Source organism: Stenella coeruleoalba (genome assembly GCF_951394435.1).
Source record: "Stenella coeruleoalba genome assembly, chromosome: 11".
Lineage (NCBI taxonomy): Eukaryota > Metazoa > Chordata > Mammalia > Artiodactyla > Delphinidae > Stenella > Stenella coeruleoalba.
This window is the reverse complement of record NC_137157.1, coordinates 74,174,919-74,192,813: the sequence shown is the minus strand read 5'-3', so window position 1 is coordinate 74,192,813 and position 17,895 is coordinate 74,174,919. Positions and strand designations below refer to the sequence as shown.

General features: G+C 33.5%; 1 protein-coding gene across 1 annotated transcript in view; it reads right to left on the bottom strand.

Annotated features, from left to right (window-relative positions):
* The window catches only part of LOC307193751 (copine-8), a 195,098-nt gene that overhangs the window by 57,194 nt on the left and 120,009 nt on the right, over positions 1 to 17,895 (bottom strand). The window contains exons 7-8 of the mRNA XM_079936161.1: positions 13,155 to 13,208; positions 12,071 to 12,132 (exon numbers count right to left, since the gene is read on the bottom strand). Coding sequence (XP_079792287.1) covers positions 12,071 to 12,132; positions 13,155 to 13,208 — 116 coding nt within the window. The remainder of the gene's footprint in view (positions 1 to 12,070; positions 12,133 to 13,154; positions 13,209 to 17,895) is intronic.

The window sequence follows — 17,895 nt, the reverse complement described above, 5'->3', positions numbered from 1 at the left end:
TCAAAGCCAGTTGTACCTAGCAAAGCTGCAAAGAAAAGATATGGCTACTAACTGAAGAAGTATACTGTATATAAGAATAAAAAATGAGAGAAAAGTATTTATTTACTGAAACCTTTAGCTAGCTAAACAAACCAAATTATAAAACCAAGTAGATTAGGTACAACAAAAAGTGTAAAAAAAAAAAAAGAGAGAGAAAATTTAAAAAGAAATGAAAGGAAGAGGAAGGAAAAAGGAAGGAAAAAGGAAAGAAGGACAGAGGAGCAAGGGAGGAAGGAAGGAAGGCAGGAAGGGAGGGAGGAAAGAAAGAAGGAAAAAAGAAATAAAGAAAGAAAGGAGGGAAGAAGGCGGGGAGCCAGGCTGTACCAAGAGTACCTATGAAGCTTGAAGCTTGGGACATTCCAAAACAATACAAAAGACAGGTGCATTTAGCACTAAATGATAACTAAGACCATTTGATAATCATGGTGCAACAGAAAATCTCAACAAGTAAAACAATTGTTGATGCATATTTGGTGGTTAATTGATTTCAAGATTTGATTACTTCCTTGTTTCATTCTGCATATCAGAAAGAATCTCACTCCTTTACTGTGTTGAATCAACAGTATTCTAATCAGAAGGGAAATATGATGGCTCACAAATCATTTCATGGTTGTGATAGTCCCTTAACCTATTATCACACCATTTGGATTTTTCCATCTAAAAAACTACAATTCAACAATTATTTATTGAGCATCTTCTGATAGTCAACAACTGTGTTAAGTGATCAACAGAAAATGGGAGCAAAGCAAACACTATCATTGAACTCATAGAGCTCAATTTCAACTTTCCACAATTAAAAACAATGACAAAACAGCACAGCAGATTATCATGTAATTCACAATCAATAGCCTAACTTAAAACACAGCTGTGCATTTACTGTGGATAACAGCTTGTTCATTCCCATGATTCTTAAACGTTTTCATTCATATTATAATGTATACTTATTATGCCAAGGGCCACATTCTATGTATTTTGAAAATATTAGCTAATAAAAGTTTTAAAGAAAGTTGCTAGCAATACTACAACTTTAGGCTAAAACAGATTTCTTGAAGACTCTGATAAATGATTTGTCATAAAATTAAAATAAATCTTCATCAGTAATTGTTACCTTTCTATTTTTTAAAATTTATTTACTTTACCTTTAATAGTTTTTGAAGCCTAATGTTAGAGAAAAAAGAAGCAACCATGAGTCAAAGTTAAAAAACAACAACAACACCACAACTGAATTCACATGAAATTTCTCTTGACAGAGTATTCATAAAGCTATCACATATAAATCCTTGAGACATTTTGCTTAGGAAGTGTTACTGTAGCTCTCATTTTATGTTTTAGAAGTAGACAAAAAAGAACAGGATTTCAAGAAACCCAGATAGTATAAAAAAGGCACAGCTGCAAATTTTCATGAGTTAGTAGTAACATCTCATGACACTTCCCAATGCATATGCCCTAGTACTACTGAAATATATTCTTGGAAAATGTCCTTATTTCATTCTGCCACCTTTCTGAAAGTTGTGAATGACAGATAAATCAGATGTTAATGTGGAAATCTTAACTAGCACATCAAAGATACATAGAAAACATATGTGCATGTCAAAGAAAGCTACACATACACACATAGTGATACCATCTTAGATAACTTTTCTACAGCTGTTATGAATTAATAATCAAGAACTAACAACTGTGATGGGGATGTGCAGAAGGATTGTTTCACTTTCTTCCCAAATTCAAATTCTGTTCAGTTGAACAAACTGAACGTTATCCGACATGAAAGATGAACTTTCTCCACCTTTCTTTAAATTAATCTTGACAAAGGCAGATTCAGACCAACTATCTATTGGAATCTAGAACCCTAAATGAAGTTGAGATGCCCACCCAACTCTAATATTCTTTTCATTCTTGCCTTGCCAATACCGAGACTATGCTTCTGCCTTGATTTAGTGAGATGCACTCTAGCTCACCCTTGGGTTCTGGAACCTGCCCTGAACTCAGGTTCACTTCCTCAGGGACTATTATCCAGTCTAATCCTTCTTGACCCTAGCTCACCATGGGCTAAACCTTGAACTTTTCTGCCTTGCCTTTCCCTCTTTCTTTTTTTTTTTTTTCTTTGCGGTACGCAGGCCTCTCACTGTTGTGGCCTCTCTTGTTGTGGAACACAGGCTCCGGACGCACAGGCTCAGCGGCCATGGCTCACGGGCCCAGCTGCTCCGCGGCATGTGGGATCTTCCCGGACTGGGGCACGAACCCATGTCCCCTGCATGGGCAGGCGGACTCTCAACCACTGCACCACCAGGGAAGCCCTTCCCTCTTTCTTAAAAGCAGTTCAACTACCTGAATGACAACACAGACAGCTGCCTGACTCTAAATTTTGCTACATCTTCAAAATTCCGGATTCCTGTGCCCATAAACTACTGACAGGATTATTTGTCCTTGACAAGTGAGGTCTGCTAGAATGAGGGCAGGCTTTGAGATACACAAATGCAAATTAAAATACTTTCACCTACCTGCAATATCATCTTTGAAAGGCTATTTAACCTCTCTGCACCTCACTTGTAATAAGCTAGGGTTAACAAAATCTTTCTTGGATTGTTGCTGTAAGGACAAGAAAAGCACCTGTCTTTTATAGCAGGCACTCAAGAAGTAGCTGTTATGATTATTATCACCATATTGAAGCTAGTTTTTTAGAACCCAAGTTTAGCATATTTCTTTGAAAACTGCTGTAATATTTATCCAATTTCTAGAGCTATCAGAGTTTAACGTTTTTTCTACAACCTGATTCTCCCATGTCAGATTTCCTTTCCTTCACACTGGCTTCTAAGGTCCCAATCTACCCAAACCAAAATAGCACCATAAAGGATCTAATTTTGTTAGAAGGTGTCATCTGGGTACTTCCTAAAACAAAATCCCCCTGAAGGAAGTAATTATAAGCTTTATTTTCCTTCCTATCCTTCCTAAAATTTTGTATTTCTGTGGGATCAGTGAAATGTGAAATGTCAAAAGTAAGAATAAAAAAAAGAATAAAAAAAGAATAAAAAAAAGAATAAATAAAAAAATAAATAAAAAATAAAAAAATAAATAAAAAATAAATAAATAAATAAACAAATAAATAAATAAATAAATAAATAAAAAGAATAAAAAAAAACTGGAGACAAGTGATATGATTCCTAAACTTTTTATGCTAATAGTTTTGGTCCTTATTAAATCTAGTTTTCATAAATTAACAAACCTTTGTACATTCTCCAGGTTTTGAAGATTAATTTCAGTATTATTTTTAACACAATTAAAGTGTTCCAAAATACAACTTTGCAAGTAGGTAAGCTGATCATCCTGTAGTTCAAGAACTCCTTATCAAGGTAGGTATGCAAGATGGCCAACCTTTTTTCAAATCATTAGTTTAGAAAATATCTCATAAGTGACATAAAGAAAACAACAAAACATATCAACCTCTAACCAAAAAGAGAAGCAGTATCCAATAGAATCCCTTTTTTTTTTTTTTTTTTTTTTTTTGGGCCACACTGCAGCTTGCAGAATCTTAGTTCCCCAATTAGGGATTGAACCTGGGCCCACAGCAGTGAAAGCACTGAGTCTTAAGCACTGGACCACCAGGGGATTCCCTAGAGTCCCATTTTAAATGAGGTAGTTGCTGAAGAGGCATGATGCCTAGCAGGAAAGCTATGAACTTTTAAATTATAGATTGGAGTTTGAATTTCAGAATTACAACTAGCTAGCTAGATGTGACTCATTTGCAAAATTACCATGTCCCTGAATCTCAATTTTCTCATATGATGAAAAGGTACCAGCTACTTTGAAGAAGCCCTCTACTTATCAGAAATAAAATCTTGAAGTACCTGCATATAATAAATATTCTGCGTGCTGCAGGACCAATCTCTTGAGCAACCATGTCATCCTTTCCTTATTCATATTAATCCTTCCCTCTGTTGAGGCAGATGACACTTCTCTCTTTACATTAACATATATATATTTCTTTTTTCATTAATTCTTCCCATAGTGAAGGTAAGTTGTGTATCACGGCTGGGGTAATGAGCCCCCAAGGGTGTAGGCAGTAGAAGGTACATTGTCTGCAGATAACTTAAAAACAATAATGTAATCTACTAATACACAGTCTATATTTTAATATCACCATACACTAGCAGTTCTAAGCAATGTCAGTGATAAATTTTCCCACTCTTCCACAACCTGCCCTTGGTAAACCACTCTTATTTGCTTAACTCTGTTTCCCTTTCCCCTGGCTGCCAAGCTTTCAGTTCCCACCAGAAAGAAACTATTTTAGACACAGTGTGGCTAAAAGTACACACTCTGATAATGAAATATAACTACGAAACTGCCTGGTACAAAATAGATTGTCAATATTTTGGCTAAATTAGCACTGGTTCTGATGATGAAACATACATGCAATTTCCTTTGACTCTGAAATGTATAGTTCTGAAAAAATCATTCGAAAAATAACATGAGCTGGCAATTAAATCACAATCTTAAAGGCTATAACTGGACATCTTTAGAATTCTCAAGCATGCATTTTGTATATATAAAAATTAGAATCAAGCATTAACCAAAACAGTGTTTATGAGTCTTCTTAATACTTCCATAAGTTTCTTTTCTAAATCACATTTTAGATGAGTTTAGTTTAGATATGATAATGTTTTAGGTGAATGTATTTCTAGAAGGCAGAATGGCTTTACTTTTATTATGTTTATACCCATTCAGCACTGCAGGGTTTAGCTCTCGACTTATTTGATGAATGCAAAACACTTGGGTGCCACAACAAGAAGAACTATAAAAAAACTTAGTTATGTATATTCAGTTTTCAAAAAGAAACTGGACTAGGAAAAAAACTCGTGTTGTATGTTCTGGCAAGATGTGCTCCCTGAGATGACATAGCTAATATAATGCCACCAACTGTATAAAACTAAGGCAAATATTTTATAGCATCATTGCACTTGCTTCAAGTATTTTTTAAAAAATCCTTATGGAGCTCGTTAATAATGACACTTACTTATATTCAACTCACCTTTAAAATAAGCATATTAAGAAGTCCACTTTTAGCCTCTACAATGAGCCTATAATAGGTAGATAGCTTTAATTTTTCTCCTAAGACTTTTTACTTGGAGTGGGATATAAACCTTTTGCATATAATTTCAGACAAGTTTTAGATTCAGTGTCAAGAGTTTGGGTTGTGATTGACTACAATGGAAGGAATAACCTGGCATGATCCTCCAAAGAGAATTGAACTAAAAAAAAAAAAGAGACTGTTATTGACTTTATAAAGTTGAATATGTCTTTTTCTCTCCATGTCTCTGTTAATTAGGACATTTACCACCAACAATGAGAAAAGACATTAGGACTTTAAACAAATTCAGATTATTCAGAAAAATGATAGCTAGCATTTATCGAGGGTATATGCCATTTAATCCACAGTCACTCTGTGAGATAGGCATTATTGTTATTTTTTCTATTTCATAGAAACAGAAACAGGTTATGCCAACAAAAGACAAATCTAGCATTTGAACCAGGCAGTTAGTGCCAGAACCCAAATTCTTGGCCACTATTATGCATTGCCTTCAGCAACCACTTATTTAACCGACTTGATTTTTTGCCAAACATTTACCCCCTATTTTGATTCTTTCCCAGAACGTGCCCACTTAGGGTCTCCCCTATTATCTTCTCTCATGCTCCCTTTCCGTTAATATGTGAGGAAAATAAGCAGTTCATGCTTCTTATCTTGATCTTGCCTTCTTCCAAGTCACTAAAACCCAGATACAGAGTTGAGATGATTTCTGGCAGAGGCAACACAAAAGCATTTTTTTCTTATCCCGGAAAGCCTGGTCCATCTGTTTTGTTTGGTGATTATGATATGAGGCATGGAAAGAGGAAGGTCACAAGATGATAAAATCTGAGCTAGACAGACATGGGGGTTTGTAATCCAGTTAACTAAATTGTCACACTCTTCATTTAAAATTCCTATTTGTTTTTAATGTTTCATTATGCTAAGAGATTTGGGAAAAAAGAGTGGAAAGTCAGGCTTAAAGTGGTTTTCTAATTAATCTGTATTTATTCAGTGGCTACTCTATGTTCAGCTCTATAAAAATATTTTGAGAATGAACAATTAAAATGGTAACCAGGGAAGCTAGCAACCACTGTATATAAGTGGTTGTGAAGCTCATTTGGGACCAGGTGGATGACATTTTGGGCTTTCTTCAGAGGAAGTAAATGACAGTCTATAGGCCTGCAAGTTTCTAATACACTCAATTTTCTGATAAAAGTGTAGATTAGGGTTTCAGGTTGACATGACATTCTGGTTGCTTAGGGGTACTCAGTGTGCACGAGAATTTGAGATCTGTTTTCCCCATTCATCTGCCAGTCAAAGAAATGTGAAAAACTTTATATATATTTGTTCCTTGGTCCTGTTAGTGGTGGAGTGGAGTTTCATGAAGGCGTGAGAGAAATAGAGGACTGAAAGGCAGACAAAACCAAATTGAAACATGATTCTGTCTTCAGATACTCATAATGTGAGCTGTTGTCTGTAGAGGCCAATAAACTCATTTCACAAATAACAATTATTATAAAAATGATGATGTTACCCTAAAGGAGTATTTAGATTTCAGAACTGTCTCTGATTTTCAGTGAATCTGACATTGTCCTTATCAATGATAATTGGGATATTCAATGTCATACATTATGGATTACTGAGTAAACATCTTTGCTTTCCAATTGTATCAGAATTTTAGTATTAAAATCATTTTTAGTAAGTAAAGAGAAATAAAATAACCACAGGAAAAACATACAGAGCATGATTAAAAATAATAACTCCAATGTCGACAACCCAGAAGAGGCAATCCATTTTTTTTTACTCTACAGTAAGACCTCCTTTGTGGATATTATTGTATTTAGAAAATAAAACTCTTTACTACCTCAAGTCATAAATTGTATCTTATGCTCCAGGGAAAGCATGGTTCTGCTTAGCAAAAAAAAAAGGAAAAAAAGAAGGTCTAAAAATTAAAATTTTCTTTCACAGAGTATTTCCATAAAAATTGGACCTTGTCTGATTGAGAATGCATCTGTCTCATCTGCTCACTGTGTACCTCAATCCATAAACCTTTCTACTGCAGCTAAACACAGTGTGTTAGGAACTGAGACAATGAATGAAAAGTAACACACTAACAACATGGTTTCACAAACAATCAATCAATCAGGTAAATATCTACATCAAGAATGACTACAGTAATGGAAGCCTAGAATACCCAATACTAAGAATTAGACATATAAAGAAGTTCCTTTGAAGGGGAAGATATTAAAGGACTATTGAGAACAATTTTGTTTAATATTTAAATGTGTTCATTCTTAACTATACATAATTTCTACTTGGATTCATGAGAAAACAATATTTTCATAACTTTCTATTCAATTATTTTTTGTGAGATGAAACAAGAAGAGAGATTACATTTTAAAGTGTAATTCAAGAATTTCCTTCTAAGAGTTTAATCACAATCTGTTAGTCCTACATGTTCCACACGAGTCACCTGTTTTGCCCTCTTTGTCTATTCTCATGCTCCCACATGTTGTCCAGTATAAGGAAAATAGTTTATACAATTAATGTAGAGAACAAAATGAATACAGGAAAACCTAAACTAATGTTATTTTGGATAACCCACAGCTAGCCAGAGTACCAATTTAATTGCTGTTACTAATGTTTTATATGATAATCTTCCACCTTTTTTGAAAACATCTAGTTTTACTTGTCAATTAAGATTCAGCACAAGCAAAACTCAACAATAGTTTCTGCTAGACTAGAATATGGTGAATTCATTCCTGAATTGATGCCACCCAAATTAGCAATAATGATGCTCACCCAAGTTAACAAGAAAACAATACACAAATACCAGTAACAAATGCTGATATCTTGGTATTTTAAGTTAAAAATGAGTAGTTACTATAATTTTTTATAAAAACAAAACTGAATTCAACACTTGGTTCTAATCACTTCTGAAATATCATACTTATTTAGAAATATGGTGGGACATCTCTTCAAAAGAACTAACCTTGATAACTCCACAAATCTGCAAATAGTTATGACCTCCAAAATACTATTTTGGATTGCTTCGTTGATTGCAGCCCAAATTGTTAGTTAATTTTATTGTTTTTCTTCAATGTAATCACAGGGCAAAAGGCAAGGCCAGATTAAAAAAAGTCTCTTTAGATATGTGCAGAAGAGAAGTGGTGTCAAAGACCAAGATGTGAATATTGGGGAAGTTTATCTGAAGTGTTTACTGTACTGAAGGATGTAGCTCCCTACTACATTTGGTCTTGTGTTTTCAGTTGAAAATACTCAAACTTTTTTGGTGGGACTAGGGAGGAGGGAGCAGGGGAAAAGCAAAAATAGAAGGTTCTGAAACCTGTGTTTCCAAAGATATGGCTGGTTAAATATGGGCTTTCACAAAGGACGTCACAACGGCTAATAAATAGGTTTCACAGATAAAAACTGACAATGAGTTATAATATTTATCTATTAAATTAGCAAAGTTGAAAAAGTACTGATGCTATTCAGTAAGGGTAAGTATATGGTAAACTTGCATACACAGATGTTAGAAGTATAAATTATTATTATTACCCTTTTGTTAACAGAATAATTTAGAAATACCTGACAAATTGTAAAATATGCATACCATTTAAACCAACAATACTATTTCTAGGATGTGACCTTGCAGATATGCTTAATGAAGTGTACAAAAAAGCTATGTACCAGGGTTTACATTGCAGACTTGTGTATAATATGAAAATAAAATGGATACAACTAAAGTGTGTATCAACAGGAGATTTTTAAACTAAATTATGTACATCCATATGATGGAAAACTATTAAAATATGGTAGATCTATAAGTACTGACACAGAAACATACATACACAGTATATTTAATGAAGAAAATATACATTAGCTTATTGTGCACAGTGCTATCCCACTCATTAAAAATAATGATGTGTGTTTGGGAATAAATACGTTTCTAACAGTGATTATCTCTAGAGAGTATAACTACAGGGGATTCTAGTTTCATAATAAATTATTTTCATTTTACATTACCTTTTTTTTACCATTTCACATTTCATGTTTACAATGTGAAACACAAATATAGATATTTATGTTTAAAATTTGGGAGATATAATACTTCTTTTCCTCAAAACTGAAAATAAAACACTAAAAAAAAAGTTTCTGTGGTTTCAGAAAAAAGTTACTCTGAAGAGTACCAAATATTACTGAGTTGTTTAACAGTTTACAGTATTTTTTTAGTTGCAAGAGACTAGAAATTCTGACTGATATTATTCACAAGAGAGTCAATAGCCATTATTGAAACTATAATAATTAACTGTCAATTATTATAATTAGTTCTAATTTGAAATGAATGTAGTTCATTATATTCTATTTTGCTATTATTCAGAAAGTTTGTGTAATTATGTGTCTGGTCTTAATATAATTTTCCATCATGGCAGTGCATTTATCTACTTGGAGGTTGAGATTTCTTAATAGCAAGGGAAGAAAGTTTACAATGTCTATCTTTTTTGTTTGTTTGTTTGGCCACACTGCACAGCAGATGGGATCTTAGTTCCCCGACCAGGAATCGACCCTGTGCCCCCTGCAGTGGAAGCACAGAGTCTTGACTGCTGGACCATCAGGGAAATCCCTTAAAATGTCTAAAAAAATCAATAGGAAATCTGTTAAGAAAAATAAAAGTAATTTGCTGCAATATTTGGAATAGATGCAGCTACATTTCCACACTGGCCTTCATGTTCTCCATTTCAAATTGCTACAGTTTGTTATTTTCATACCAATAGAGATTTTTAAGAAAGATTAGAACATAAAACTCTATTCCTCATTTCTTATAATTAGAGTCAGGAATTCTATGAAGTAACCATCATAATAAATACCCATAACTCACAGTTAAATAAGTTTAAATCTTCACAAATATCTGATGGTAAAATTCTTAGATATCCTGCATGCCAAAGCATCATTTTCCCTTAGGCTATGTAAATTAAACTGTATTTTTGACTAGCAGCAATGAGATAGAAAATATTAATTATATGAAGACTGAAAGTTAATAGTACATCAAGTAAGTAAACTTCATTACTTTTTTAGAAAACAGAATTATCAACGTGAATATTACTCATGAGAGAAAGAGGGAGAAGGAGAAAGGAGGTGAGGAGAAAGGGAAAGGGACCAACAGAGAGATGGGTAGAGTTAATAACCTTGAGGCACTTAGCTGTCAGCAGATGTTAGCTATTATTATACACAAATTACACTGTATAGTAAATTGATAGGTTAGAGTAACTTTTTTGTAGGAATATAAGCAATAACTTCAGAGGGAAATTAAATATCATTAAGGTCATGAAAGAAACTAAGGCGACTCATGTAAACTACAGGAAATTGAAGTGATAAGGAGTGTCATGATAAAGCCAGATCTCCTCACCATATTATTAATAAAGTCGGAATTAAAATTTTATGCCCAATTGCTTATAACAAGTCCTTAAGAGCAAAGACGCATAAAGACACAGAATACAATAATTATATTGCTTCTCAATTTGGATTCCATTATCAAAGGGACAATATCTATATAATAAGTATTAGAAATAGTGATGAATAATAGGTAAGCATGTAATTGTAGTATATTTTAAAATTTTATAAATTTATTATATACATCTTCATATAAAAATGAATTATATGCAGATATTTCTCATGTCCTTTTTAGATAGTATTATATAAAAATTAATATAAGTCCAGTTAGATTAACTATGTAGTAAATTTCAAACTCTATTTCTCCATATCCCATTTGTAAATAAAAAAATGGGTTTTTATAAAACACTTGGGAAGCCAGGATTAGAACAAAGTGTACCTCATAGGTTGGGGCTCCATTTATACACTGACTTCTGTCAGTAAAAGGTCACTAGCATTTCTTCCAGCACAGGCAGTGCTATATAAGTAGGATGTGTGTAAACCAAAAAAAAAAAAAAAAAAAAAAAAACTTGGAGGTGATAAGAAGCATAAAAATGACAGTTGTCAATACTGTTATTGCTTAAGTATTGTAGAAACCCATTTGCTCTAATTAGCCCTAAGAATCCTTAAAAGGAGAATGTGCACAACCAATAAAAGTGATTTATTTGTAATAGATTCTGAAAATTTCTTTTACTGTTAGATTCACATCAAAGTATTACTTGATTTGTACTGCTGACAATACTTATTGGATATTTTTCACACACACACACACACACACATTACCCACTTCACATGATCACAAAGCAAAGCCAAAAGACAAACAAAACAAAAACTAAAAGGAATTTTTAGTATTTTAAAACTTCAAATCATCATTTCAACATGCAAATTATAGCCAGATCTATCAAGCACTTTTTTTAAGTTTATAAAGAGCATGCTAAGAGATGTCCATCTTTTTAATCAACTATTAGCTACAGCTACCAAGGAGTTTATTTATACAGGAATCTATTTTTTATGACAAATTCAACTTTCTATTTTCCCATCTTCTAAAGACAAAAATATACACAAACATCAAAATAGTAAGGAGAGTTGGCAAACATTTTTTCCTACTTAGTACGTTTTCTTTTAACTTTATTGAAACAATCACCCTGTAGCTTCTTAGTCTATGTATCCAGGTGGTAGGTTTCAAGATGCCCATATATAGCAGAGATTCCCCATTTGGGCAAGTATAGCTTTTGTTTGTTTTGTTTTCTTAACAAAGAGCAAAAGGGGGTAAGCTCTCTGTTTTGGGGGAAACTGTCTTTGTTCCTTTGGTCCCCCTCATTCTCTCAATCCTTCTTTGGCTTGACAACACTCTAGCAATAAATCAGTATTGGCAAAACAAAACAAAAAACCCCCCAAAACCCTGCTTAATTATAATTAGTAAGAGGCTTATATACGTGATGTCTCTGACTGCTGTTGTCATGAAGTTTCTAAACACATTCAAACTTGCCTCTCACCATTTCTTAAGCAATGAAACAATTTCAGAGAATGACTTACCCTCCCTTAATATAGTCAAGGAATGAAACTTCTGTTTCTACCACGAAAGAAAGTAACGTGACCTGAAAAAAGAAAAGAAAAAGGAGGCAGAATTACCTGCTAGTACTAATTGCATCCCCAAATGGACTTTTTTTCTGTTAGAGAGTAAATCATGTTTCCTAGTATTTTGAAAATTAATAAAGATATTATTCTTTATTAAAATTTACTAGGACTGATTTTTCTTACATTTAAAATTATCAGAAGAAAAGGGGCCAAAAAATTAAATGACTCCTTCCTATGACCAGTTTACTTCCTTTGAAGAACAACATGCAAATTATCTACAAGGACACTGTGTTACTTCCCATTTTAAATATAAAGGAAAGATGAAAGGAAGCTAGAAAATGGCTAAAACTAAAAAATCAAAATCAGTGAGCTAAACCATATAAAAAGAAATGGGTATTTTTGTCAGGGACCTGTAATGAGGCCATCTAATATTTTAAGTGCCTTGCTTTATAAAAATCTTTTAAAAGAAAACTTGGAGGGAACTTATATTTTCTTCTCCCAAGGACAGTTAATCATAGGATAAAATTTTCAGTATATTTTTTATCAAAATAGGATGATTTTGATTTTTCACAATTTTAACATACTTTCATCTTTGCACCTTCCTGTACTGATTTAGTCCAGCATTTCCACAGAGTTGTCAATTTTAATGCACTATAAACAAATACTTTCACATCTTATAAAACAAGTCTTAAGTATAGCCTATAAAGAGTATAATATTTCTTATTACAACTTACACTTTTTCAGGTCTACTTGATTTTCTCTAGTGTGATTTTATTGAATGAAGAATTCATAATAAAATTTCATCTTCTCTCAGAGGCCATTCAATCCCTAGGACAACTTGCAGGAAGCTGGGTCGCTACCTCCTATAATGTGTTCTCCATTACAATTCCCATAGCAAGTTAATTTTTTATTATATACATTCACATTAAAACTCTAAGTGAAACAGTGCAGTTTTTAGTAGCTTTTATTCAATACAAAGTGTTATATATATTTTTTATTCATTTATTTGAATCCTTAATGAATAACATAAAATTTGACTTACTGTTCCTGAATTAGTATATTTCTTCTTTTTTCCTTTCTTTTTGGGATTTATCACCTTAAAGAGCAGATAAAACAATTACAATGTCAGGTTTCATACTGAAATATTTTAAAAATGTGTAGTCCAACCTGGTGCCTTTCACTTATTGTCATGAAGGCATTTATTTATTCCCTTACAAATGCCTTTAGTATGACTGCTAGATAGTCTATCAGCCAAAACTTCTCTGCAAAAGTTACTAGTGATCATCTTATATCAAAATATATTTTCAGTAATATTCTTACAGTAATATTCTTCTTAGTAACTTTATGCATTGATTATCCTACCCATTTACATCTTCTTGATGTGAGAGAGATTTTTAATATTCAAGGTCCCAAATAATAGTGATTGCTCTGTAGAAAAACTATGGGTTTCTCTAATAAATAAAAATATATCCAAGAGACATAATACGTTTTATTTGATTAAATGCACTAACATGACAAATCACCCAAATATGTGAATATTTACGGGCTCTACTTATTGCTTTTAATGGTAATAATTTCCATCAGATACATAATAACGTGTAAAAGTTTGGAGTACTTGTGGGAGTCCCGGTGGGAGTCACACCGGTTCACAAACTTAGAAATAGGCTGACTGACTGAGGACCCAACTGTACACCCTGAAAAGGAACCATGGCCCAGGACCACCCTACTGAACAAAAGTACTGGAGCCAGTCTCATCCACCCAGCACCAGACATAATCCACACTCACCTGAGCCCCTAGTAACAAGCATACCGACTGCAGATCCCACAGTAGACCTAGCAACAGCCTTAAAACTAGCTCCAAACCAGCACAACTGCAATTCTGAAAGTAGTCCCATAAGCCTGGGGAACCACCAGGAGAAGGTCTTTACCTGCCAAAATGATCTGTAAAGCAGTAGGAGGTGTTTATTTATTTACTTATTTGTTTTCATTTTAGGATTTTATTTAATTTTAAGTTGGGTCTAAATGTTATTATCCATGGGCTTTTCATCATCCCATTTAATTTTGCCTGGCTGAGAATCATACCCTACAAGGTAGTGAAGCTAAGAAAACATCCATAGGGACCACCTCCTCTTTGTCTCATCTTATCAGCAGTTATAAAGACTCTTTACAAGAATATAAAAGTAACTTGTGTGTTTTCCTTTTTGCACAAAGCCTTTAAAAGAATAAATGTAGAAAAAGATTTTAGCCATTATTGGAGTCAAAAACAACAAGAACCCAAATCTAATTACATCCCAGCTCCCACCGTTGCTAACTGTTTCCGTTCCTTAGATGCTCCTGCTGCTTGGGTTGTTTCTGGTTTTGTTTTTAACATTTGGTTTTGTTTTATTTTATAATTTTTTTCAATTTTGTTCTTTTTATTTTTAAAATTTATTTTTTATTGAAGTGTAGTTGATTTACAATGTTATGCCAATCTCTGCTGAACAGCAAAGTGACTCAGCTTTACATATATATACATTCTTTGTTTAATATTCTTTTCCATTATGGTTTATCTCGGGAGATTGGATATAGTTCCCTGTGCTATACAGTAGGACCTTGTTGTCTATCCACTCTAAATGTAATAGTTTGCATCTACAAACCCCAAATTCCCAGTCCATCCCTCTCCCCCCATCCCCTTGGCAACCACAAGTCTGATCTCTATGTCTGTGGGTCTGTTTCTGTTTTGTAGATAGGTTCATTTGTGCCATATTTTAGATTCTACATATAAGTGATATCATATAGTATTTGTCTTTCTCTTTCTGACTTAGTATGATAATCTCTAAATTGCATCCATGTTGCTGCAAATGGCATTATTTTGTTCTTTTTTTATGACTGAGTAGTATTCCACTGTATATATGTACCACATCTTCTTTATCCATTCATCTGTCAATGGACATTTAGGTTGCTTCCATGTTTTGGCTATTGTGAATAGTGCTGCTATGAATATAGGGATGCATGCATCTTTTTGAATTATAGTTTTGTCTGGGTATACACCCAGGAGTGGGATTGCTGGATCATATGGTAATTCTATTTTTAGTTTTCTGAGGAACCTCCATACTGTTTTCCATAGTGGCTGCACCAACTTACATTGCCACCAACAGTGTAGGAGGGTTCCCTTTTCTCCACACCCTCTCCAACATTTGTTCTTTGTAGATTTTTTAAATGATAGCCATTTTGACTGGTGTGAGGTGGTACCACATTGTAGTTTTGATTTGCATTTCTCTAATAATTAGTGATTTTGAGCATCTTTTCCTGTGCTTTTTGGCCATCTACATGTCTTCTTTGGAGAAATGTCTATTAAGGGCTTCTGCCCATTTTTTGATTGGGTTGTTTGTTTTTTTTGTTGCTGTTGAGTTGTATGAGCTGTTGGTATATTTTGGAGATTAAGCCCCTGTTGGTTGCATCATTTGCAAATATTTTTCTCCCCTTCCGTAGGTTGTCTTTTTGCTTATTTTATGGTTTCCTTCGCTATGCAAAAGCTTGTAAGTTTGATTAGGTACCATTTGTTTATTTTTGTTTTTATTCCTATTGCCTTGGGAGATGAACCTAAGAAAACATTGGTACAATTTATGTCAGAGAATGTTTTGCCTGTGCTCTCATCTAGGAGTTTTATGGTGTCATATCTTATGTTTAAGTCATTAAGCCATTTTGAGTTTATTTTTGTGCATGGTGTGAGGGTGTGTTCTAACTTCATTGATTTACATGCAGCTGTCCAACTTTCCCAGCAAAACTTGTTGAAGAGACTGTCTGTTTCTTATTTTATATTCTTGCCTCCTTTGTCAAAGATTAATTTACCATAGGTGTGTAGATTTATTTCTGGGCTCTCTATTTTGTTCCATTGATCCGTATGTCTGTTTTTGTGCCAACACCACTTTATTTATTGTAGCTTTGTAGTACTGTCTGAAGTCTGGGAGAGTTATACCTCCTGCTTTGTTTTTGTTCCTTAGGGTTGGCAATTCTGGGTCTTTTATGGTTCCATATAAAATTTTGGATAATTTGTTCTAGTTCTGTGAAAATGTCATAGGCAATTTGATAGGGATTGCATTAAATCTGTAGTTGGTTTTGGGTAGTATTGCCATTTTAACAATACCAATTCTTCCAATCCAAGAGCACGTGATATATTTCCATGTCTTTGAATCCTCTTTAATTTTCTTTATTAATGTTTTGGAGTATTTTATAGTTCTCAGCATATAAGTCTTTCACCTCCTTGGTCAGGTTTATTCCTAAGCATTTTATTTTTTTGGTGCAATTTTGAAAGGTATTGTTTTGTTTTACATTCCCTTTCTGATATTTCATTGTTAGTGTAAAGAAATGAAACCAATTTCTGAATGTTAATCTTGTATCCTGCTACTTTGCTAAATTCATTTATTAGATCTAGAAGTTTTTGTGTGGAGTCCTTACGGTTTTCTATGTATAGTATCATGTCATCTGCATATAGTGACAATTTTACCTCTTCCCTTCCAATTTGGATGCCTTTCTTTGTCTTGTCTGATTCCTGTGGCTGGACTTCCAATTCTATCTTGAATACACGTGGTGAGAGTGGGAATCCTTGTCTTGTTCCAGATTTTAATGGGAAGGCTTTTACCATTGAGTATTTCACCATTGAGTATTCACTGTTGAGTATTATATTGGCTGTGGGTCCGTCATAAATGGCTTTTATTATGTTGAGATATATTCCCTCTATTCCCACTTTGGTAAGAGTTTTTTTTATCATGAATGGATGTTGAATTTTGTCAAATGCTTTTTCTGCATCTGTTGAGATGATCATGTAGTTTTTGACTTTTCTTTGTTAATGTGGTGTATTGCATTGATTGATTTGTGTATGTTGAGCCATCCTTGTGAGCTTGGAATGAATACCACTTGGTCATGGTGTATGATATTTTTATGTGCTGTTGGATTCAGTTTGCTAATATTTTATTGAGAATTTTTGCATCTATATTCACCAAAGATATTGGCCTGTAATTTTCTTTGTTGATGGTATCTTTGTCTGGTTTTGGTACAGGGTGATGGTGACTTCATAGATGTCTTTGGGAGTGTTCCCTCTTCTTCAATCTTTTGGAAGAGTTTGAGAAAAATAGGTATAAGTTCTTCTTTGTATGTTTGGTAGAATTCAACTGTGAAGCCATCTGGTCCTTTTGTTTGTAGCAAGATTTTTATTATTTTTTTTACTACAGATTTTATTTCACTTCTAGTGATCAGTCTGTTCAATTATCTCTTTCTTCTTGATTCAATTTTGGTGGGCTGTATGTTTCTAGAAAGTTGTCCATTTCTTCTAGGTTGTCAAATTTGTTGGTGTATAATTGTTCATGGTATGTTTTCATGTTTCTGTGGTATAAGTTGAGATTTCTCCTTTTTCATTTCTTATTTTGTTTTTTGGGGTTCGCTTTCTTTTCTTTGTGGTGAGCCTGGTCAGAGGTATGTCATCTTTGCTTATCCTTTCAAAGAACCAGCTCTTCGTTTTATTGATTTTTTGTTTTTCACTGTTTTGATAATCTCTATTTTATTTATTTCCTCCCTGATCTTTATTATTTCCTTCCTTCTTTTGGCTTTAGGTTTTGTTGGTTCTTCTCTTTATAATTCTTTTAAGTGTAGGTTAGGTTGTTTATTTGAGATTTTTCTTGCTTTTTGAGGAAGGCCTGTATTGCTATGAACTTCCCTCTAAGAATTGCTTTTGCTGCATCTTATAGATTTTGTATGGTTGTGTTTTCATTGTCATTTGTCTCAAGGTATTTGTTAATTTCCTTTTT